The sequence below is a fragment of the Cervus elaphus genome, chromosome 1 (genome assembly GCF_910594005.1).
Source record: "Cervus elaphus chromosome 1, mCerEla1.1, whole genome shotgun sequence".
Taxonomy (NCBI): domain Eukaryota; kingdom Metazoa; phylum Chordata; class Mammalia; order Artiodactyla; family Cervidae; genus Cervus; species Cervus elaphus.
In genome coordinates this window covers 47,824,008-47,846,939 of record NC_057815.1, presented here as the reverse complement: position 1 = coordinate 47,846,939, position 22,932 = coordinate 47,824,008, and the positions used below count along the sequence as shown (strand labels likewise).

General features: G+C 46.7%; 1 protein-coding gene across 1 annotated transcript; it reads left to right on the top strand.

Moving 5' to 3' along the window:
- Window positions 1-21,512, top strand: ZNF202 (zinc finger protein 202). Its single transcript, XM_043901702.1, has 7 exons — window positions 1-143; window positions 14,921-15,414; window positions 16,051-16,261; window positions 16,616-16,704; window positions 17,633-17,762; window positions 18,309-18,428; window positions 19,133-21,512. The coding sequence occupies exons 2-7, from the start codon at window positions 15,013-15,015 to the stop codon at window positions 20,125-20,127; spliced, it is 1,947 nt and encodes a 648-aa protein (XP_043757637.1). The 5' UTR covers window positions 1-143; window positions 14,921-15,012; the 3' UTR covers window positions 20,128-21,512.
- Window positions 21,513-22,932: the final 1,420 nt, after the last annotated feature.

Genomic DNA, 22,932 nt, shown 5'->3' with positions numbered 1-22,932 from the left:
CAGTTTCCGGTTCCGGGCGCAAAGGCCCCACGTGTTCCGACCCGCCGGGCCCCGCGCGGCTCGGATCCGGCGGCGCTGCCTCTGCCGGGAGTGGGTGGGGGAGAAGCCGGGGCAGGGGAGGAGCCGCCCGAGCTGTTGGAGCCGTGAGTGCTGGGGGCTGGGCCGGGCCGGGCCGGAGCGGGCTGAGCGGGGCTAAGCGGCGAGGAGGGGGAGGGGTCGGAGACCCCGCCCCCCTGGAGCCCTGGGGGAATCGTACTGTCCTGGGGAAGGGGTGGCGGCAGTGCGTGGAGGGGGCCAAGGCGTGGTGGTCCCCGTGTGTCTTGGCGGCCGAAGCTAGAGCCTCCGGGGATGTGGATGGCGATCCATGCTTCTTTCTTTGCAGCCACCGCCCTCCGCCCCCTCTTGAGGCCTGCAGAAACGCAGTTAGTTCGTACCTCCCGTTGCTTCCGCGCCAACAGCCCCCCTTCCCCCTGAAACCGAGGGAGGAGTGGTCGAGGCCCCTTCAGTTCCGGCGGCTTTTTCTCACCCCGCCTCTCACCTGGCTCGAGCAGTCCTCCCGAAGGCTCCCTGTCCTGGCGAATCCCATCACTTGCCAGCCACAAACTCCGCTGCAACACACGCAAATACACTCACCTGTGATTTTATCACCCGTGATCATCGGAGGCTTTGGAGACCATCTGGTCTGTGCCTTTTCAGCTCACTGTTACCGAACCGAACCTCCTCTCAAGCCAGTGACTGCTGTCTTCACTTGCAACTTCCCTCCCCCAACCCCTAGCAGCCAGTTTTGGCACTTCTTGATACCACCGCTACCATCAACGGGAGTATCCGGGCCCGGCTGTTAGTCTGGTTTCACTAAAAGTTTGTCAGTTTGTCTGCCATGAATTGGCTCCGTTTTCTCAGAAAGTTGTCAGCCAGGTTTTAATTTTTCTGGACACGAATATTCTTTGCTCCTGGTCACTTTGATAACCCTGCCTGCCTTGGTCCTGGGGTGCTCCCACATCTTAGCATATCCAGGGTCTACTTAGAGGCTAAGCTTACGACTGTTGCTTTTTCTCTGTCCACATTCTGCTGGTGACAGCCAAGGCTGCCTCCCTCGGAAGCCACAAGGAAAGCTAGTGGAGTCGCTCATCCCTCCAACTTCTCTTCCAAGCTGCTCTATGGGCCTTGAGCCAGAAAGCCACTTAGGAAGGATTGTGGGGCAGCCATGGGAGGCTTGTTAGTGGGAGATATATGACAGGGGAGCGGTTAGGGATTGCAGGCATTTGTCTTGGGTAACTTTCTGCTTTTACTGTCCCGAGTAAGAAGGTTGGCAGGGGTGGAGGGAGGACGGGAACTTTTCTTCCTAGGACCAAACGCATGAGATTCCTAGTCTTTACCCCTCTCTTCTCCTTCTGTACCACTTTTGCAGTCTATATATACTATATTTCAGTAGACAGTAATTTCAAGTGCATATCAAGGTTTACTACTAAATGAGGGACTCTTGAGCTTTATAAACTATACAGATGAGGTAAGTTATAGGTTTACAACTTTATTCTTCCAATTATTTGGCAGAGGCGTAAAACATATAATGGTCCTAGACACTTTTCTGCCTTTACATTTGGGCAGCACTGGAAAAGTTGGACGCCCTCTGCTCATATCTTAGATTTTCTTCCTTTGCTTTTGGTACTGGTACTCAGACTTACTAAACATCGTCATCCCCTGGAAGGCCCACAGGTTACTGGAGCCACCCCGAGTTACTGTCTGTAAGTCAGAGCTGGGGCTTGATCATTTGCATTTCTAACAAGTCCTGTGGTGCTGGCTCTGCTGATCTGGGTTTCTCACAATGAGAACCACTGCCTTTGGCCAAACTTCTTCACACGTCCCAGTGGTTTGAGCATCAAAAGAGCTGTGTGTGAACACTTCTGTGCTTGAAACTAGTAACAGATCTTGTGTGGGTAATATAACCACTTAGGTCTGAGTTCTTTCATTTTTAAAATTAAGAAAATGTCCTCCTTTGCAGCCAAGTGCAACATCTTAAGCTAAATTGATGGTGAAATGTTGAGTTTTCCGCTTGATTTTCTTGATTCTTTTAATAGGAGCTTTAATTTCAATCATATAGCTTATACCCATATTCTCAAGTTTTGCTGTGAGTTCCTAGTATATTGAAGTCCCTGCTGTTTTTTAACTACATTAAATTCTTTCGGATCAGGGCCTGTGATTTTTTTTTTATCTTTCTTTGCCCTGCACCTTGAATTGTGTGGGAAACACAATTGATGTTCAGTAGATATTTCTGGGCTGAATGAACGTCATCCCCTGCCTTTCTCCTCACTCAAAGAAGTTTCTCTCCACTAATTCTTTGTAACAAAGTAGTATATGACTGTGCCACCTGATTCTCTGCAGGGGATTGAAATAAATGCTGATGTCAAATTCCTGTAACTGTCCCCAGAAGCCCTGACACCCACTGATTCTGAACTACAACTGAATATTCAAGTTGGAGGAAGAGAAGTGAGCCACTTAATTAAATGCATTACACATTTATTGAGCATCTTTTTTAATCAAGTGTTTGCCAAAGTGTTGAAGAACTGGAAATATCAAAATATATAAGGAGGCCCTTGCCTTCAGGGATGGGGCTCACAGTGGGAGACAGACACTAAACAGCACAAGAATGGCATCCTGTGATTACTTCTACTTTAGGACCGTGATGTAGTCTGCAGCAGAAACCTGGTACTATTCCGATTTCTCTGGTCCAGCAGGCGTGGGTTCCATCTTCCATCATCTCATCATATGGAGGGGAGCCTTGAGCAAAGCCAGGAGGAAGTCATCTAGATACAGAGCAGGGAGTATCTTGACAGACTATTAATTAAAAACTAAAAACATAGTGAATGACTTTTGAATTAACTATTCTGAATTATTCATATTTACACCTAAGGTCAGGCTATGTTTACAAAATATATTATCCTGGTTTTTTTTTCCTCATTAAATAATGGTTCCTCTATGCGATTGACATTGACCATATTCATTGTAGTAAATTAAATGCATTTGGCTAGTTTAACTCTTGGCTGCCGGATAAAAGCTGCTGCCCTCATCAGGGTGGGTGTCAGGTTGGGTGGTCACGTTTTTTCTACTTCAGATTAGTTTTTGATGTTCTGTTTGAAACTGAGGCATATAGATTGGCCTGCTTTCTTCAGGCTATTAACCACCTCTGAGTAAAAACCTGCAAGGTTAAAAAGCCTAGCTTCATGTTGGAGGTTAACCACTAGTCTCATGGTGGCAGGATGTTTAATTCTGGACTCACAACCTGTATTTGGCCTCTGGCCCTTCTCAACTCTTGAATAAATTCCTCTCACTATCTTCAGACTAATAAATTATGGCTCAAGTACTCAATAAAGAGGCCACATATCCTTGTACCCCTCAAAGCTCCTCCTCTGTTACCATTAAAAAGCCAGATAGTTTCTCAAAATGATCCAGCTCTCTACCTTTAGCTAGAAAATCATCCCCATTTTCAGGATGAGTTGATGTGACTTGTCCCAGATGATACATCTCCAGGAAGAAGAACACAGGTTGTCTGCCTCTGATGGCAGAACTGTCAACAGTGGGACAGGAGTGCCTCCTGGGCCTGTGGACATGCCTATCAGTTCAGTTCAGTTGCTCAGTCGTGTCCGACTCTTTGTGACCCCATGGACTGCAGCACCCCAAGCTTCCCTGTACATCACTAACTCCCGGAGCTTGCTCAAACTCATGTCCATCGATTCGGTGATGCCATCCAGCCATCTCATCCTCTGTCATCCCCTTCTCCTCCCGCCTTAAATCTTTACCAGCATCAGGGTCTTTTCAAATGAGTCAGTTCTTTGCATCAGGTGGCCAAAGTATTGGAGTTTCAGCTTCAACATCAGTCCTTTCAATGAATATTCAGTACTGATTTCCTTTAGGATGGACTGGTTGGATCTCCTTGCAGTCCAAGAGACTCTCAAAGAGTCTTCAACACCAGAGTTCAAAACCATCAGTGGCACTCAGCTTTCTTTATAGTCCACGTCTCACATCCATATATGACTACTGGAAAAACCGTAGCTTTGACTACCTATAGGAAACACTTTGCTGCTGCTGCTAAGTCACTTCTGTCGTGTCCGACTCTGTGTGACCCCACAGACGGCAGCCCACCAGGCTCCCCTGTCTCTGGGATTCTCCAGGCAAGAACAGTGGAGTGGGTTGCCATTTCCTTCTCCAATGCATGAAGGTGAAAAGTGAAAGTGAAGTCGCTCAGTCGTGTCTGACTCTTCGCGACCCCATGGGCTGCAGCCTCCCAGGCTCCTCCGTCCATGGGATTTTCCAGGCAAGAGTACTGGAGTGGGGTGCCATCGCCTTCTCCGAGGAAACACTTTAATTAAAACTAAAGTGAATTATTGTGATTATTATAGCTTTATTTATAGTTTTCATGATTGTATTTACTCTCAATTACATTTTTAGACCTTGATCTAATCACAAAAGGCTACAAAATTTGGGGGCAGGAGATATTTATGTCTTTATATGTTGAGTCTAATGAAGGCAGAAAAAATTAAATGGCAAGACTGTCTTAAATAGTTTTTAAACATGGTTTGAAGCACACTGATCATGATGTGTTAGAAGGCAAGAAGTCTGTGAAATTTTTCCCTTTCATTTCTTTTGCCTTCTGGGTTAGGTTTTTAGAGGCTGTCTTGGGTATACAGGTTCAGCTCCAGATGGCTGCAATAAAGGAGATCCCACAGTAAAAACACATGAATTTTTTTGGTTTCCCAAAAAATTCTGTTTCCACTGTACTGTAATCAATTGTATGCAATAGCATTATGTCTAAAAAAAAATGTATATACCTTAATTTTAAAAGGCTTTATTGCTAAAAAAAAAAAAAAAAGATGATAACCATCATCTGACTCTTCAGCAAATGATAATCTTTTAGCTGATGGAGGATCTTGCCTTGATATTGATGGCTGGTGACTGATCGGGCTGCTGTTGGCTGAAGGTTGAGGTGTCTGTGGCAGTTTCTTAAAATAAGACAACAGTGAAGTTTACTGCATCAGTTGACTTCCTTTCATAAACAGTTTCTCTGTGGCAGGCAGTGCTGCTTGATAGCATTTTACCCACAGTAGAACTTCTTTCAAAATTGAAGTCATTTCTCTCAAACCCTGCCACTACTTTATCAACTAAGCTGTGTGATATTCTAAATCCTTAGTTGTCATTGCAACAGTCTTCACAGCACTGTCCCAAGAGTGGATTTCATCCCAGGAAAACACTTGCTTACATAAGAAGAGGTTTCTTACCCATGAAGGTTTTATCATGAGATTATAGCGTTCAGTCACATCTTCAGGCTCCATTTCTGATTCTAGTTCTCTTGCTATTAAATAATAAGACTTGAAGGCCGAAATTAGTCTTTCATCCATGGGCTATGGGATGGTTGTTGTGTGAGCAGGCATGAAAACAACATTAATCTTGTACATCATCAAAGCTCTTGGGTGACCTCGTGCACTGTCAATGAGAAGTCATATTTTGAAAGAAGTCTTTTTTTTCCTTAGAATAGGTTTCATCAGTGAGTTTAAGATATTCAGCAAACCATATTGTGACATATGCGGTGTCACCCAGGCTTTCTTGTTCCATTTATAGGGCACAGGCAGAGTTGATTTAACATAATTCTTAAGGGCCCTAGGATTTTCAGAATAGTAAATGAGCAGTGGCTTAAACCCAAAGTCTCCAGCTGCATTACCCCTTAACAAGAGAGGCAGCCTGTCCTTTGATGCTTTAAAGCTAATTGTTGACTTCTGTCTAGCTATGAGGGCTTCCCAGTGGTGCACTGGTAGAGAATCCGCTTGCCAGTGCAGGAAACGGAAGAGATGTGGGTTCAGTCCCTGGGTCGGGAAGATCCCCTGGAGTCAGAAACGGCAACCCACTCCAGTATTCTTGCCTGGACAATCCCATGGATGGGGCAGCCTCGTGGGCTACAGTCCATGGGGTTGCAAAGAGTTAGACATGACTGAATACACACACTGTAGCTATGAAAATTCCAGATGACAACTTCTAGTAAAAGGCTGTTTTGTTTACATTGAAAATAGGCTGTTTAGTGCAGCCACCTTCATGAATTTTCTTAGCTAGAGCTGGATAACTTGTAGCTTCTTCATCAGTACTTGTAGCTTCTCCTTCCACTTTATGGAGATGGCTTCTTTCCTTAAACCTCATGAACTAACCTCTCCTAGCTTCAGATTTCTTTTGCAGCTGTCTTACCTCTCTCTGCCTTCACAGAATTGAAGAGGGATAGGGCCTTACTGTGGATGAAGCTTTGGCTCAAAGGATTCAACGATCCTTTGAATTGGCTGGTTTGATTGTCTATCTAAACCACTAAAACTTTCACCACTTTCTTATATTTATGAATTCCCTGGAGTAGCACTTTTAATTTTGTTCAAGAACTTTATCTTTGCTTTCCAGTTTGGCTAACTGGTGCAGGAAGCATAGTTTTTGGCCTGTCCTATCTTTGAACATGCCCTCCTCATCAAGTTTAATCATTTCTTGTGTTTTATTTAAAGCAAGAGACATAAAAAAATAAATAAATAAAGCAAGAGACATGTGACTCTTCCTATCACTTGAACACTTAGGGCCCACTGTAGGGTTATTAATTTTCTTAATTTCAATATTATTGTGTCTAAGGGAATAGGACAAGAGAGAGATAGGGGAACAGCTGGTCAGTGGAGAAGTCAAAAAGTACACATTTATTGATTGTTTGCTATCTTATATGAGTGTAGATTGTGGCACTCCAAAACAATTGTAGTAGTAACATCAAGGATCACTAACCACCGATCACCATAACAAATATAAAAATAATTAAGTTTGAAATATTGCAAAGATTATAAAAATTAATTACATCAAGTGAGCTAATGCTGGTGGGAAAATGGCTTGCTCCAGGAAGGGTTGCCACAAACCTTTAATTTGTAAAATGAAACAAACGAAAAACCACATTATCTCTGAAGCATAAAAAAGATGAAATGCAGTAAAACGGGGTATGCCTGTACGCACTGGATTTGCCTCAGGTTGCCTCTTACTGTTCAAGGGAGGGGACAGAACTGTGATTTAAGTAGAAGCGTTGCTAACGTGGTCTTAGGCAGGAGAGCCTATCTTTAAGTTTTCATCCTGTCTGTGTCCTAAGGACTTTGTTTAATCTTCACTTGTAAGTGCTTTCAAAGCCAGGACTCTCGTCTTGGTTTAACACTTTATTTTTTCTTTTTCTGGCTGCACTGAGTGGCTTGCAGGATCTTGGTTCCCTGACCAGGGATCGAACCTGGGCCATAGCAGTGAGAGCACCACATGGGCTAACCACTGGACTGCCAGGGAACTCCCTTGTATTAGTCGCTCAGTCATGTCCAACTCTGCAACCTCAGGGACTGTAGCCCGCCAGGCTCCTCTGTCCATAGAATTCTCCAGGTAAGAAGACGGGAGTGGGCAGCCATTTTCCTTCTCCAGGGATCTTCCAGAGCCAGGATTCAAACCTGGGTCACCTGCATCACAGGCAGATTCTTTACCGTCTGAGATACCAGGGAAGCCCAGAAAACTCCCTAGACACTGTACTTTAGATATAATAGTAAACAGACCAAGATTTTAAATCTATGCATTAAAATGTTTTTTCTTGGCATTATGATGAAATAAAGGACTTTTGCTCATCATTTAAATCTTGCCTTCTTCCCAAAAGGATTTAAAGTAATTTGCAGGAAAGAGAACAGAATATATGGAGCATCTGCCTTATACCAAGCTCTGTGCTGAAAGCAATCCAGTGTGTTACTTCACTTATCCTTCAAACAACCATATGAGGTGTGAAGTGTTGGCCACATTCTGAAATTTGGACTGAGATTTAAGGAGCATCCCCTGGCTAATAAATGAGGAGAGGGGTTCAGACTAAGGCTCCAGAGCCCCTAATCATTTTGTGTAGAGTGTGGTTAGACATTAGACTAAGGATAACGAACAGTAAAGTGGAAGAATCTTTCCAGTAGGAGGATCTTAGTGGGTAATCTTTAGTTTTAAAGAGTAGTGCAGGAGTGATAAAGGGCAGTGAACAATCTTTGTTGGCTGATTTCTAGAACAACAGGAGGAGCAGTTGCAAGGTCAGGTTAGCCCCAGTGAGCAGACATTCACATCTCCAGACTGTGGGCCTGTGTCATTCAGAGAAGGGAGACTGGGAGGGATTTAAGTATCAGCTGAATATCATCATTCGAACCTCTGATCACTGTTTTCTTCTGAAGATTATTTGCCGGTAAATAGATTCAGTAGATCCTATCTTTCTCTAGGTTAGATGCTGCAGGACTACAACCACCCACATAGTAATAACATTTTAAGCTAGAGACCCAGGTATCTTTTCACTGCCTGCACTGTTCTGTTCTTGTCAGTAGGATTGAGTTAGGGCGTGTGTGTGTGTGTGTGTGTGTGCATGCATGTGTGTGTGTGCTCAGTTGTGTCTGACTCTTTGCCACTCCATGGACTGTAGCCTGGCTCCTCTGTCTATGGGATTCTCCAGGCAAGGATACTGGAGTGGGTTGCCATTTCCTCCTCCAGGGGATCTTCCTGACTCAGGGATTGAACCCGTGTCTCTTGAGTCTCCTGCATTAGCAGGTGGATTCTATCCCAGCTGAACCACCTGGGAAGCTCACTAGCATGGGACTCACTCAGGGACAGAGACAGCTGGAGCACGGACGGGAGAAAGGTCTTGCCTCTCCACCTCTCCTCCCCAGTCTTGCCCCAGCCATCTTAGAAACACTGAAGAGACTAGGTCATGTGGCCTGCCCGGGCCAAGGCTCATGAAGCATCTCTGTAGACATGTTCAAGCCTTCTGAAACCAGGTCTTTCACTTTTTTTGGCCTTGCCTCTCAGTCTCTCTGTAGCATCCTGGTTTTGGGCTTTTAGCTATCACTGTAGAGCCATTCCAAGGACAGACACTGAGGGGAGGCATTAGAATAGCAAAGGCAACGAATTCCTAGGCACACTTGTAGGGTAGCCCATCCCGTAAAGGGCAGAATAAAATACAATGTCCATTTTCTGTCTCTAGTACTGACGTGTAACATTTGCACAGCACACTAGTTTGTAAGCTCTCACAGACCTCAGTGAATCCTGTGTGTTAGGGGCGTGGTTGTCTGCAGAGAGTTTCATCCTTTACAAGCACTCTTGTGTCCATTGTCTCAGGAGACCCCAGGTTCGTAGGGATGTGGGCCCGGACATACATCTCTGGATACTGAATCTGGTACTCTTCCCACAGCATTGCCCACCTCCTCCCTTCCCATCTCCTGCGCCAAGAAGGATGGCTCTGCCTCCCCTTATTCTGCTGTTGGCTGATTTTTAAAAAATATTTATTCACTTATTTGACTGTGCCAGGTTTCAGTTGTGACACACAGGATCTTTGATCTTTGTTGCAGCATGCAGTATCTTTAGTTGTGGCATGTGGGATCTAGTTCCCCCACCAGGGATCGAACCCAGGCCCTCTGCATTGGGAGAGCAGACTCTTAGCTACTGGACCACCAGGGAAGTCCCCACTGTTGCTGACCTTTTGCCTCCATCTCATCTTCTTAGTCTGCCAAAATAAATACAAAGCAAGCAAATAAAGCAGGTTTTATGTGGTGCTATTATATTCTCTTTTTGGGGAAAGCAAAGCCCTGTAAGAGCAGCACCCTCTGTCATAGCACATAGACTCTGTAATAGGGAATCCTGTGGACTGTGCTACATGAAAACAGTGAGAGTTCCTGGTTGGCTTTGCTGGGGAAGTTCTTGGACTTTTAAGATAGTAATAATAGAAATCCCTTCATTAAGCTGGAGACCCCGTATATCAATACCATCTTCTTCCCCTCCCTTGCAGATGTGGGGGGGCATTGTCCTGGTAAATCATCACTGTTCAGTTGGTGAGTCATGTCCAACTCTTTGTGACCCCATGGACTGCAGCATGCCAGGCTTCCCTGTCCTTCACTGTCTCCTGGAGTTTGCTCAAACTCATGTCCATTGAGTTGGTGATTCTATCTAACCATCTCATCCTCTGCCACCCTCTTCTCCTTTTGCCTTCATTCTTTCCCAGCATCAGGGTCTTTTCCAGTGAGTTGGCTCTTCGCATCAGGTGACCAAAGGATTGAAGCTTCAACATCAGCCCTTCCAATGAATATTCGAGTTGATTTCCTTAAGGATTGACGAATTTGATCTCTTTGCTATCCAAGGGACCCTCACCACGGTTTGAAAGCATCAATCATTGTTGTAGTTGCATTAAATTACTTGATGTCTGATTTTGTGATTATTAAAGTTGATTCAAATCTTCAGAGGAAAATAACTTTGTTTTTCTTTTCCAAACACACAGTTCTTGTGACTTACATGTGGATTCTCCCAGGGCAACCTGAAGATTCCTTGTGATGAGTTGTGGTTTCCTCACTTCAGGGACCAATGACAGTATTCTGTTTTATTCACAATCCAAATAACAAGTGTTTTTTCCTTATTTATCCATCTGTCTAGCACACAGTTTGCTGAACAAATGGATAAATAAAAATTAATAAGACACTGGATCTGTCCTTCTGGAGAAAGACTTAAAAAGAACTTTCTGTGGTCTCTGCCTGGGAACCTGTTGACAGCCTTGAGCTGGGTGCTGTCCAGCCCTGTCCTCAGAGCTTCGTGGTCTGGTGAATTAAACAGGAGTGTAAATGGTTCTTGCCATGCATAAGGTAGATGGATATGTGTGCTGTGATATAGGGTCTAGGTTCCTGTGCAAACAGTCTGGGAGGACCAGGGAGGGTGTCCAGGAAGAGCAGCTCTGAAGGATGAGTAGAGTTGACCAAGTAAAGGGGGTAAAAAGGGTATTTCAAGGCGTGTCAACAGCATCAGGAACAAAAACCCAGTGAGAGCACAGAAAAGAGAGCTGTATGTGCAGGCAGCAGCGTACAGTGGAGTAGCAGTCATGGGAATAAAGATGGGCAGGGGCCAGGTCTTGCAGGGCCTCGAGAGTCAAGTTATAAGGAGTTCAGATTTTCTCCTGTGGACAGTCTGGAGCTGTTGGCTGATTTTATATGTTAGGAAGTTTAGTCAGGGACTTCCTTGGTGGTCCAGTGGTTAAGTCACCTTCCAGTGCAAGGTGTGCAGGTTCAAACTGTGGTCAGGTAGCTGCTGCTGCTGCTGCTAAGTCGCTTCAGTCGTGTCCGACTCTGGGCGACCCCATAGACGGCAGCCTACCATGCTCCACTGTCCCTGGGATTCTCCAGGTCAGGGAGCTAAGATCCCACAAAACAAAACAGAAGTAATATTGTAACAAATTCAATAAAGACTTTAGAAATGTCCACATTAAAAAAAAAAATTGACTCAGACCTTACTGAAGTATTGCAGGTGGAACTGAAATGGCTCCTGCCCATTTCAGGATGCTGGCACTCATCCACCTCCCTTCCGCAAAGCTAAAGGTAAATGTGTAGGTTCTAGAAATAAAAGCTGGAGGAGGGAGTCACTCTTGACTCCACCACAGCCCAAGGAGATTTCACACCAAAATAAAGGCTTACTCCCAACAATGAGATATGAGAGTGGGGGACTGGTGGGGACAGGGGAGGAATATGGAGTTGAACCATCTGCCAGCCTGGAGCCTGGAAGAGCTACTCCTGTGAAAGTGTGTCTACTGATCACACGGAAGGGCAAGGGAAGTGTAGGCCTTCATAGCCTTGGGTCAGAGGCTTAGGCCTAAATAACACACTGTCAACATGATTCAGGGAATGCTCTGAGAAGTTAAGATCATTGAAACCACTAGTACTTGGGTAGAAGCAAATGAAATTTCATTCAAAGGGCTCACTTTTGTAACCTAGGGCTCTCAGGTCTCCCAAAGAAAATGGGCAAAAGCATTAAAAAAAGATACAAACTGCCCATGAAGAAAAACCACCATGAGGTAGAGTGGATTTAATACATAGGAAAATTAGCCCAGGGAGATCTGTTAATTATGGAACTTTCTAGAATAGACCATGAAATTACTTAGTACATGTTTTCAGGTATTGGAAAAATGAAGTGAGCCTGAATGAAAATTGCTTTGAGATACAGATTTTAAGAATGAGTAATTTGGTCATTAATGGGCAGCATTGCACATTAGACAGCATGTTACAGCTGTTACGAATGAATTGCTAGGACTTCCCTGGTGGTCCAGTGGTTAGGACTCCCCTTCCAATTCAAGGGACATGGGTTCAATCCCTGGTCATGGAACTAAGACTTCACGTGCCATGTGGTGTGGTCAAAAAGTTTAAAAAGAGAAGATTACTGACCTTGAGATACACCTGGGGCAATTGTGCATAGATGCTTAGTTGCTGAGTCGTATTTGACTCTGCAACCCCATGGACTGTATCCCACTAGGCTCCTCTGTCCATGGGATCCTCCAGGCAAGAACACTGGAGTGGGTTGCCATTTCCTTCTCCAGGGGCAGTTGTGGTGAAGCAGAAAAAGATGGGGACATGAAGAACCCCTCAGGTTGCACATGGAAAGTGGTGGTAGGGGCAGCCACCAGGAGGACACTGGTGAGATTTGAACCAGGTACTTCATCCCACACACATGCCGCTGTGGTCGTAGGGGTTAGTGGGTCATCAAGCTTTGACTAAGGGAATGGCAGAGGAGATGAGATGGATGAATTTGAAAGATTTAGAACATAGATTTAACAAGATTTGGTGAATAAAAGAGAATAGAAACTTACAGTGGGAAAGACTTTCATCCTGTTAATGTAGGAAGGAAACTTCAAAGTGGAGACTTACTCATTTAAATGCATTTATTGTGCAATTTCTTACAGGTATTGGAGATCGATCACAGCACAGTTCCCTACTTCAAGAAGTTTCACAGGAAAGATAGGTGATGGCTGTGTGATACGGCAGATTTGAGATACAGATGTGCTTAGATAGCTAGGGAAGCAGTGATTCCTAACCATGCTTAAGGGCCAGGGAATGGGTTCAAAGAAAGCATCTCAGAAAACATGAAGCCTTATCTATGTCTTGAAAGACAAGTTTAACCTAATGAAGAGTCAAGATTCTGAAGGAACTGCATGTGGAGAGGACAAAGAGCATAGAGCTTTTGTGTGCTTCACATGCACTCTGTGTGTGTGTTTGAAAGGATAGGAGAGGAAGGCAAAGGAAGGCAAAGATGAAGGCCAACCTAATACATAACCCTTAGAAGTTCATATTTCAGTTACAAGACAGAGAGGAGTGATTGAATATCTTAAATAAGGAAGGGACAGGACCAGATTTGCAAAGGGCACTCACTCTGGTGATAATGATGGTTGGTAACTTAAAAGTAATGAACCTGGAGACAGGTAGCTCATGTGTAGAGGCAGCTGCAGTAATTCAGAAAACTGATTAAGACCTAAACTGCAAATCCCGGAAATGAAGAAGGAATAAGAGCACATGTGCAGCATCGGGGGTGGGAGTTTTCCATACATGAGGAACAGACTCTTAGGGACTTGGAGGTCTGTAAAGACACCCCATTGTAGGGAGGTGAGCAATGCATTCATTATAGCAGGTGCCACAGAGAAAAGGGGAGGATACGAGCCCTGAAAAGTAAACAGAGGCTGGTTGTGAAGGGCTTCATGTGCCATGCCGAGGATTTTGGAACTGATCTTACTTACAAAGTTACTATTTTAAAATATTGGGTGATGCCGTTGTAACTATAATTCAGAAAGATAATAGTTAACATTGGGGCACCATTGCTCTTCTAAGCACTTCACAGATACTCCTCATAGTAACCCTGTTAGATGGATTCCAGCCTTACCTCCATTCTGGAAATGGGAAAACAGGCAGAAGGAGGATAAAAATTGACCATGGCCCCCACACCTCTTAAACAGTAGAGCGAGGATTCAAACCCTGACAGTCTGACTGTCTGACTCTAGGACTCCCAATCTTAATCATAGACACTTTAGGTGTTTCTCAACCAGGATGCACTTCAGAACCATATGTAACATTTCTTAATGATACAGTTGTCTAGACTGACTTGAATCAGAGTGTCCAGAAGAATGCTCTGTGATTCTGTGTTCTGCAAAAGCTCAGCTGGTGAACTTGTTGCACTCTGCTCATAGCTGACTGCTACAGGACTCCCAATGAGGAAGTCGTGGCAGTAGTCCAGGCAAGAGGTGAGGGCCCAAACAGGAGGAAACAGAGGCTTGAGAGGCAGAACTGGTTTAATGAGCTATAAGCAATGGGGAAGAATCAACATTGAATCCAAAGATTATAAAGTTGAGTGTTTACTTAACAAAGTGATGATCTCAACCAACAGAGGATACCAGGAAGAGGGGTGGATTTGGGAGTAAGAATCATGAATTTAGTTTTCAGCATTCAGGTTTAAGGGTATGTAGGTCTCCCAATTAAAGACATCTTAAGAGGAGGGTCACTTCAGGGGGTGCCTGTGTGCCAGCCGCTGTTTCTGTGGCTTTCCTCACTGTTACCTCATACAGTCCTCCCCTCAAATCTCTGAGAGTCCCCACTTTACAAAAGAAATTGATAACGGAATGTGATTCAGTTCACTGAACCTCCATTAAGTCTTCTCTATTTCAGGCCTATTGATGTGTCACTTCTCGGAACATATATCCCCATGTATGTGTCAGCATGTGTGTGTATTTGTAAAACAGATTGTGGTCAATACCACATTTTTAGCAGGCAGTTTTAAGTATCCTTTCTCCTACTGTTTTCCTTTAAGTTTCACAGATTTTATGAAATAGAAATGCAGTATTTTTCTGTTTTTGCATGAGGTGTGACCCTTGCCTAGAAAAAGAAATGGGAGAACATTCCTTCAGACACGTATTTCCCTATTCCAACTAGGTCTATGTACAGAGTGTGTTACAGAGATTAGGGGAATGGGAACTTGAGTTCGGGAGTATTATGTGTACAGGATTAAGACTGAGCTCAGAACTGTGACTCCTGTGGGTACCTTCATGCTTAGCTTGTTGTCTATCTTCACTTCTCTACCCCAGGTCCCTTGGGAGAAACTCCTGGATTCGCGCAGGCTGATAGAGGGGGAACTGTGTGAGCTCTCGATGGTGTGAGGCCACCTTAGAGCCAGACAATGGCTACTGCCTTGGAGCCGGAGGACCAGGATCTTTGGGAAGAGGAGGGAATTCTCATGGTGAAGCTGGAAGACGACTTCCCCTGTGGGCCAGAGTCTGTGTCACAGAGGGATGACCCTGTGCTCGAGACGTCGCACCAGAACTTCCGGCGCTTCCGCTACCAGGAAGCAGCCAGCCCGCGGGAAGCCCTCATCCGCCTCCGAGAACTGTGTCGTCAGTGGCTGAGGCCAGAGCGGAGGACGAAGGAGCAGATCCTGGAGCTGCTGGTGCTCGAGCAGTTCCTCACCGTCCTGCCCGGGGAGCTGCAGAGCTGGGTGCGGGGCCAGCGGCCCGAGAGCGGCGAGGAGGCCGTGACCCTGGTGGAGGGTTTGCAGAAACAGCCCAGGAGACCAAGGCGGTGGGTGAGGAGGGGGAGTCCTGATCTGTGTGATGCGGAGGGGGTCTACCCGCTGGAAGGATGGCTAGGGCTCACAGAAATCACCCTGTAAACTTAACTGGCTCTGCCCTTGGGTTGCACCTACATCCATACGCCCCATGGGACAGCGGAGTGTGTGTGTTTGTGTGTGTGACTTCCTGGTTCTTGAAACACCTGCCTGGGGACCGTCTTTGCGGCCTCATCACCAAGGGTGATACCGCTTTCCTTTTTCCTTTGGGTATAGAACCTCATTTTCCTGGGGGGGAGAATTCTGTGACTTCCTCAGAGGTTCTCAGCCCCTCAGTCAGAGAGGCCCCTCCTAAGACAGCAGAGAGGGTGATGGGAAGGATGGCATCTCAGAGCCCCAGTGATGGGCAGGGTTGAGGGCAAAAAGAGAACAGAGAGGTATCTGAATGTCCCGCGCGCTCCCCCCCGCCCCCGCCCGTTGTTCTGACGACAGTAACCTGAGCTTCCCCTCGCACACACCAGGGGGAATGGACTTCCCCTCTTCTCCTGGGTCTCCCTGGGAGTTTTCCGATGGCAGCTTCTCCTGATGTGAGCCCTGTGACACCCAGGACTTTATCCTGACTCAGCGGTGACTGGAAGTTGGAATTGTTCCCAGGTGACTGTCCATGTTCACGGCCAGGAAGTCCTGTCCGAGGAGACAGTGCCTCCAGGAGCAGAGCCCGGGTCACCTAGTGAGCTGCAGGACCCTGCACAGACCTTGACCCCCGAGGAGCTCCGTGAGGAGACCACACAGAGCCCAGATCTGGGGGCATCAGAAGAGCAGACCCCGTGCCAGGAGTCGGAGCTCCAGCCCCTGCAGGAGAGCGGTGGGAAGCCCGCAGGAAGGGGGGGTCATGGCTGAGTGAGGGGTGGGGGTGTTGCTCTCAGACCGGGAGGCTGGTAGAGCATGAGTGGAGCAAGCCACAGGACGCAGGTGTTGGAAGGAGGCGGTACTAGCCGTAGTCTCGCGAGAGCAGGGCCACCGCGGACAACAGAACTCTTGGTTATTCCCCTGGCATTCCCGTAACGTTATAGGTGGCAGCTTTGGGGTGACTCAAATTATTCTTAGGCCAGTGTCTCAACCCCACCCTTCCCACCAGAGACCATGGGGGATGCTCAACTCTTTGCTGGTTATAGGGATGCCTTGCACGTGACTGATCATCCTCTTCCTGTCTTCTTAGAGGTTCCAGTGCCCCAGGACCCAGCCCTTCCTGAAGAGACGAACCCTGGAAACGCCGAGATGGTCGCCCTTCTCGCTGCTCTGTCACAGGTGCGCCTTCATTTCTGTCTGCACCACAGGGAATTCGAGGAACCATTGAGCATTAGCCGTATGCTGAACAGGTCAGACAGGATACAGGCTTCCATTGTCTGTTGCCAGGTTAAGCTTTGAGTTCCGCACGTGTCTGAAAGGGGAGGAGTTGCATCTCAGAAGAACTTCTTAGTTGGATCTGCAGGCTCCAGAGCCTCTTGATTTGCCACTGACCTGACGGACTAACAAAATGGGGTTGTTTTGGGAAAACTCTGGTACAACTTTGAAGTTGTCAAACTGAGAATTTGTTTTTTATTTTAAGAAATAAACTTGACAGTCATTTGTAAGGGTGACTGACTGGCCTGCAAAATCGATTTTTTATTTTGGTTGCTGTTCTCTCCTAGGGACTCATTCAGTCAGGCCATGGCATTCATGAAGAGTTCACCAGGTCAGGAGCCCTGAAACTAAGCTGAGTGGCTGGAGAATAAAGGAATAGAGCTCACCCTTGTTTTTAGATTGTAGAGCTGAAAAGGGAAGTCCTGTTGATGCTAGGTAGACTGTATAAGTGGTGCATGATTAGGTAAGGGCAATTAGGAAGAACGTCCTAGAAAAGATGAATTTTTGCAGAGATATAGGTAGCATTAGAATGATGACTTCCAAGACATTTCTCATATTGTAAATAATATCCTCAGGAAGAACAGTGTAGTCTGGTGCTGAGGGGAAATGGTTGGATTGGAGAGAACAGGAAGAGGGTCAGTTGCAAGAGCAGAAACTTGGGAAACAGCAACAGAAAATGAAACACAGGTGTCCTGAAAGAGAACCAGGTGTCCCGTTTGAGTTTCTCTGTCTCTTGGATTGACTGTGTATGTACCAATGACCTTCATTCCAGGAATTAGATATGAGGCTCCATGAAGCATCACATTGTAATGGAATCCTTGTGTTGTTTCAGGGCTTGGTCACTTTCAAGGATGTTGCCGTGTGCTTCTCCCAGGACCAGTGGAGTGATCTGGATCCAACCCAGAAAGAGTTCTATGGGGAATACGTCTTGGAAGAAGACTGCGGAATCGTGGTCTCCCTGTGTAAGGAATTTCAAGTGTTTCTAGAGTGTCCTGAGCACAAAGATCTTCCTCTTGTTGGAAACTGAGGGTGTCTTAGACCTTTGATTGTCCGTACTACACTTCTCTTACGCTGACCCCACCAGTGACATGAAAGGACAGCTGAAGAAGATGATAGCTTTCAAAATTAAAGGGAAGAGAAAATGCCTAGAAAGCAGTTGGAAATCTCTAACAAGAAAATAGAACTGTAAATATTATAGTTTTAGTGTGAGTTTTAGTTTAGTGTGAGTAGGTAAGCATATCAGTTTTGAAGCAAGCAATAAAAGCTTGGAGTATTCTACTTACTTGAATATAGGAAAAGAGGGTAACACTGCCAGTTGTGTGATTACTGAGTTGCTGGTGAAAGGCAAGAGATACACAGTTCCTGTCAGGGGCTCAAGCTAAAGAGACGGAAGGTTTGAATGGCCTGCCTATGGGATTTTTCTTCAGTCTACCGAACAGAAAAGATCTGCTCTTGACCCAGGGGACTGTTGAGCCAATCGTGATGTCCTGTTTCCCTCTTTTGAGCAGCCTTTCCAATCCCCAGACTAGACGAGATCTCCCATGTCAGAGAAGAAGAGCCTCTGGTCCCAGATGTCCCAGAGCCTCAGGAGCCTGAAGAGCCAGAAATTCTAAGTTTCACCTACACAGGTGAGGAGTGGCAGGGGATCTGCCCCACCCCCACCCCTCGGCTGCCAGTTCCTCTGGTCAGTGTTTCCCTCGCCCTCTGGAGAGCCCCTCTTTCTGGTTCTTCTAATGGCTCAGCCAGCACCACTGTCTCCCTCTGAAGCCAAACATTCTGTCTTTTCTCCCCGCTTCACACCTGTCATTGGTTTCAGGGATGTGTAATACAAAATGGTGACAGGAAAAAAAGGAAACTTTTGGAATTGCAGCTATACCATTTTTTAAGCATTTACACAAACTCTTGATCCCCAGTCTCCACATTCGTTCTGCACACAGACTTCTCTAGTTGTGGTACACAGGCTTAGTCGCCTCACTGCATGTGGGATCTTAGTTCCCCAACCAAGGATTGAACCCACATCCCCTGTATTTAAAGATGGATTCTTAACCACTAGACCACCGGTAAAGTCCCTCCACATCTGTGAAAGGAGGATGATAATATTTGTCCACATGAAGGCTGTTGCCAGCATGAGATAACATGTAAGACACTGCTCAAATTACAACAGGCATACAGTTGACCAGTTACTTCTTTTTTCTAGCCTCTGCAGTTGAGAAAGATGAGTTTCTTTCTATATGGTCTTGACCTTTCAGAACAGTGTAAAACTCTCTCCACTGTGCAGAAGACACACCTTCTACCTCTGTAATCTCCTCCCTTCTCATCTCTGTTTCTACAGGAGACAGGAGTGACGAGGAGGAGGAGTGTCCTGAGCAAGAAGATCTGAGTTTGGAGGATCCACACAGGTCTGTGTCGGGAGATGCAGAAATTCACCAAACTCCAGACTGGGAAATAGTCTTTGAGGATGATCCTGGGAGACTTAATGAAAGAAGATTCAGCACAAAGATTTCTCAAGTCAATAGTTCAACGAATCTTCAGGAAACCATGCCTGTCCACCCCCTGTTAGGGAGACATCATGACTGTCCTGTGTGTGGAAAGAGTTTCACTTGTAACTCTCACCTCATTCGACACCTGAGAACTCACACGGGAGAGAAACCCTATAAATGCATGGAGTGTGGGAAGAGCTACACACGGAGCTCCCATCTCGCCAGGCACCAGAAGGTACACAGGATGAACGTTCCTCACAAATACCCGCTAAACCGGAGGAATCTGGTTGAGGCTGCTCCTCTGGGCCAGGCCGAGAGAACCCCACCCGTGGAGAAACCCTATAGGTGTCAGGACTGCGGGAAGCACTTCCGCTGGACTTCCGACCTCGTCAGGCACCAGAGGACGCACACGGGAGAGAAGCCCTTCTTCTGTACCATCTGTGGCAAAAGCTTCAGCCAGAAATCCGTGCTCACCACCCACCAAAGAATCCACCTCGGAGGCAAGCCCTACCTGTGCGGCGAGTGCGGCGAGGACTTCAGCGACCACAGGCGGTACCTGGCCCACCGGAAGACGCACGCGGCCGAGGAGCTGTACCCGTGCAGCGAGTGCGGCCGCTGCTTCAGCCACAGCGCCGCCTTCGCCAAGCACCTGCGGGGACACGCCTCGGTGAGGCCCTGCCGCTGCGGCGAGTGCGGGAAGAGCTTCAGCCGGAGGGACCACCTCGTCAGGCACCAGCGGACACACACAGGCGAGAAGCCGTTCACGTGCCCTACCTGCGGGAAGAGCTTCAGCAGAGGCTACCACTTAATCAGGCACCAGAGGACCCATTCACAAAAGGCCTCCTAGCCAGGGCCTCACGTAGGGACACCTGCCTTCGGCCTTCTCCTGGGGACGGGCTGGGAGAGGCCCTCTTGTCTGCTAGAGGAGACCTTGTCTAGGGCGTCTGCCTGACCTGCCCAAGTCTGATGACACCTTCCCGCAGCTAAATTAGCCCCAGGCAGGACCTCTCAGCCTTCCTCCACACCTTGAGGAGACATTCTTCCCAAAGTTCGCCTGAAATGAGGCCTCTCCTTGGCTAAAAGGCTTCTGCCTCCGCCTGACAGGTGTGAAGCAGGGGGAGTAGAAGACGTAAGAGGTCGGGCTTATTATACTTGCCCCCATCCTGAAGATGATTTAACAGCCTCAGCTTTGAAGTGGCCCAGGACCAATCCTCGGGGTTGGTGAGGGACCAGCCTTTACGATGCCGTCCTCCCTGGGCTCAAACCTTAAAGCACACAGCCCTGAAGTCAGGGCAGGAGAACCATGTCTAGATGGCTCTGCCTCACCCCACAGGTTACCTGTACAAACCTCTTACTGGTTCACTTCCTCACCATGCACTTTCCTTTGACTCTGGGGAGAGGTGTGAGTAGCATTTGATGGGCAGAAACATGAAGGCGGCTTCATGTAGATCTCGTCAGGCTGCTCTCCTCTCCGAGGTCAAAACGACACCAGGTGCCAGACACTGCTTGAAAGGGGGGCCCAGTCAGCAGCCTCTTTCCTCGTGGTTGTTTCTCCTGTGAGGAGGCTCATGATGGGCCTCCCAGTTTCTTGGTTTTGTCCCTGGCACTTATTCTGCCACAAGTGGGATGTAGCATTTGGGTGCCGAGGGATTCAGTAAAGTCTGATTAAAATCATGGTGAAATCATTTACATTTCCATGTATACACAAGCCCACCCACCCCATCCTTGTCACATGGGTTTGTGCGGGGATTTTTGAGATGGTATCAGCTGACAAAGGCACTCTTAACAATTGTAGAATCATGATGGACAGGCTCACTTTATTTACATGAAGGGAATTGGAGAAGATCTGAGCTCAAATTATGGGAAAATTAAGAAAGAGCTGTTGCTGCTGACCAAGGCCATCTAGACTATTCTCCTGACTCCCCACCCTCATCTTCCCTGCCTCACTCTCTGACATCAGAGAGACCTGGGACCCTGAAGAATTTACCAGGAGTAAATGGCTTTGATATCGGCATTGTTTGCTTTTTCTTACATGATTTCATTTTCATGTAAGAACTAATGTGTAGGATCTCATGGCCCAAGGGTCTCTGTTGTCTGGTAGAGGTTCTGTGGAGCTGAGGCTGAATACTCATGAACCTCACCTGCTCTGATTGTGGACTTGGCCAGGACTGGGGAGACCATTCCCTCCATCCATGGAGCACAGGGTATGGGATTAAAGCATGAAAAGGGAGACTGTCTTCTGTGCCTGGTTTCTTCTGCTCTGTTTCTTGAGCTCTTGTGTGCCAGTGTTCACCCAAAAAGCATGGGTAGTGGGATGACAGAGCCTCAAGCTCAAGAGCTCAGCAAAGGGGATTCTCATTCTGGCCAGTGACGGTGTTTCAGCTGACTGGCTTTAACCCTGGTCGACCGTTGTCCTGGAAGCATACACATGTGAAATTTTTAAAAAGGAACACTGGCAGCCAAGATCCTGGTTCCTAGGGCTTTCCACCCATCCAGTCTTCAGGACTTCAGGTTTCCAAGACTTCGGAAGATCATTCATACAGAGAGATATGGGAGGACAGGGTAGTTATCCGTGAGGACAGAGAAGCCTTGGCATGGTTAGCAGAGCCATGGGTGGAATTGTGGTAAGATCTGGACTTTGCAAAGTCTGAACTTTGCAGAGGAGACTGTCCTGATATGCAGACTTTTCTGAGCCATTGATCTAACGTCTACGCGTAGTTTGTCCGGATGAAATGCCATAACACCAAAAAAGTGAATGTCTCCTAGATTATATAACATTTATGGAGTTGATAAAATTCTGGAGGTAAAAGCAAGTTGATTTTTAATTCGCTGACTTGTCTACATCACTGCAGTAGGTGAAAATCTTGTCTAGAGAATTACACATAAAGGGAAGTTTGAGATACAGTCCAGTGTGTTGGAAAATCAGAGTATTTTTATCACTAATCCCCCTGCAAAGTTTCATATGCTGACACTAAATCTCTGGTCACCTTAAATGACTATTTTCTGAGGTTCCTGGAAGGACATGCTGTCTCCTAAATCTGAACACAAACCGAACCACGGTCCACAGTTGATAGCAGCAGGGCCAGTACCAGAGCCTGGAAGGAGCAGCAGGCAGTACAGCTGAAAATGGGATGCTGGAGGCCAGGGCGCCCTGCCATTCCTGAGGGGTCCTTCAAGATTCTGTAAACAGTTGACTCCTGGCATTCTCGAACACCTTACTAAATAAAAGTTTGTGAGGAAGAAGAGGAGATTTTAAAGATTATTTGAAGGAAGATACAAAGTAGCCTCATGTAGCCTTATTTATTTATAGCTGTGCCATGGGACATGCAGGATCTTAGTTCCCTGACCAGGGATCAAACCCATGTCCCTTACAGCAGAAGCACAGAGTCTTAACCACTGGACTGCCAAGGAAGGCCATTGGGCTCTTGCCTAGTCGTTCAGTTGTGTCTGACTCTTTGCGACCCTGTGGACTGTAGCCTGCCAGGCTCCTCTGTCTGTGGGATTCTCCAGGCAAGAATGCTGGAATGGGTTGCTATTCCTTTCTCTAGGAGATCTTCCCAACCCAGGGATCAAACCTGGTTTTCCTGCATTGCAGGCAGATTCTTTACCATCTCAGCTACCTAGTCTAAATTAATTGACAACTTAGAAAATT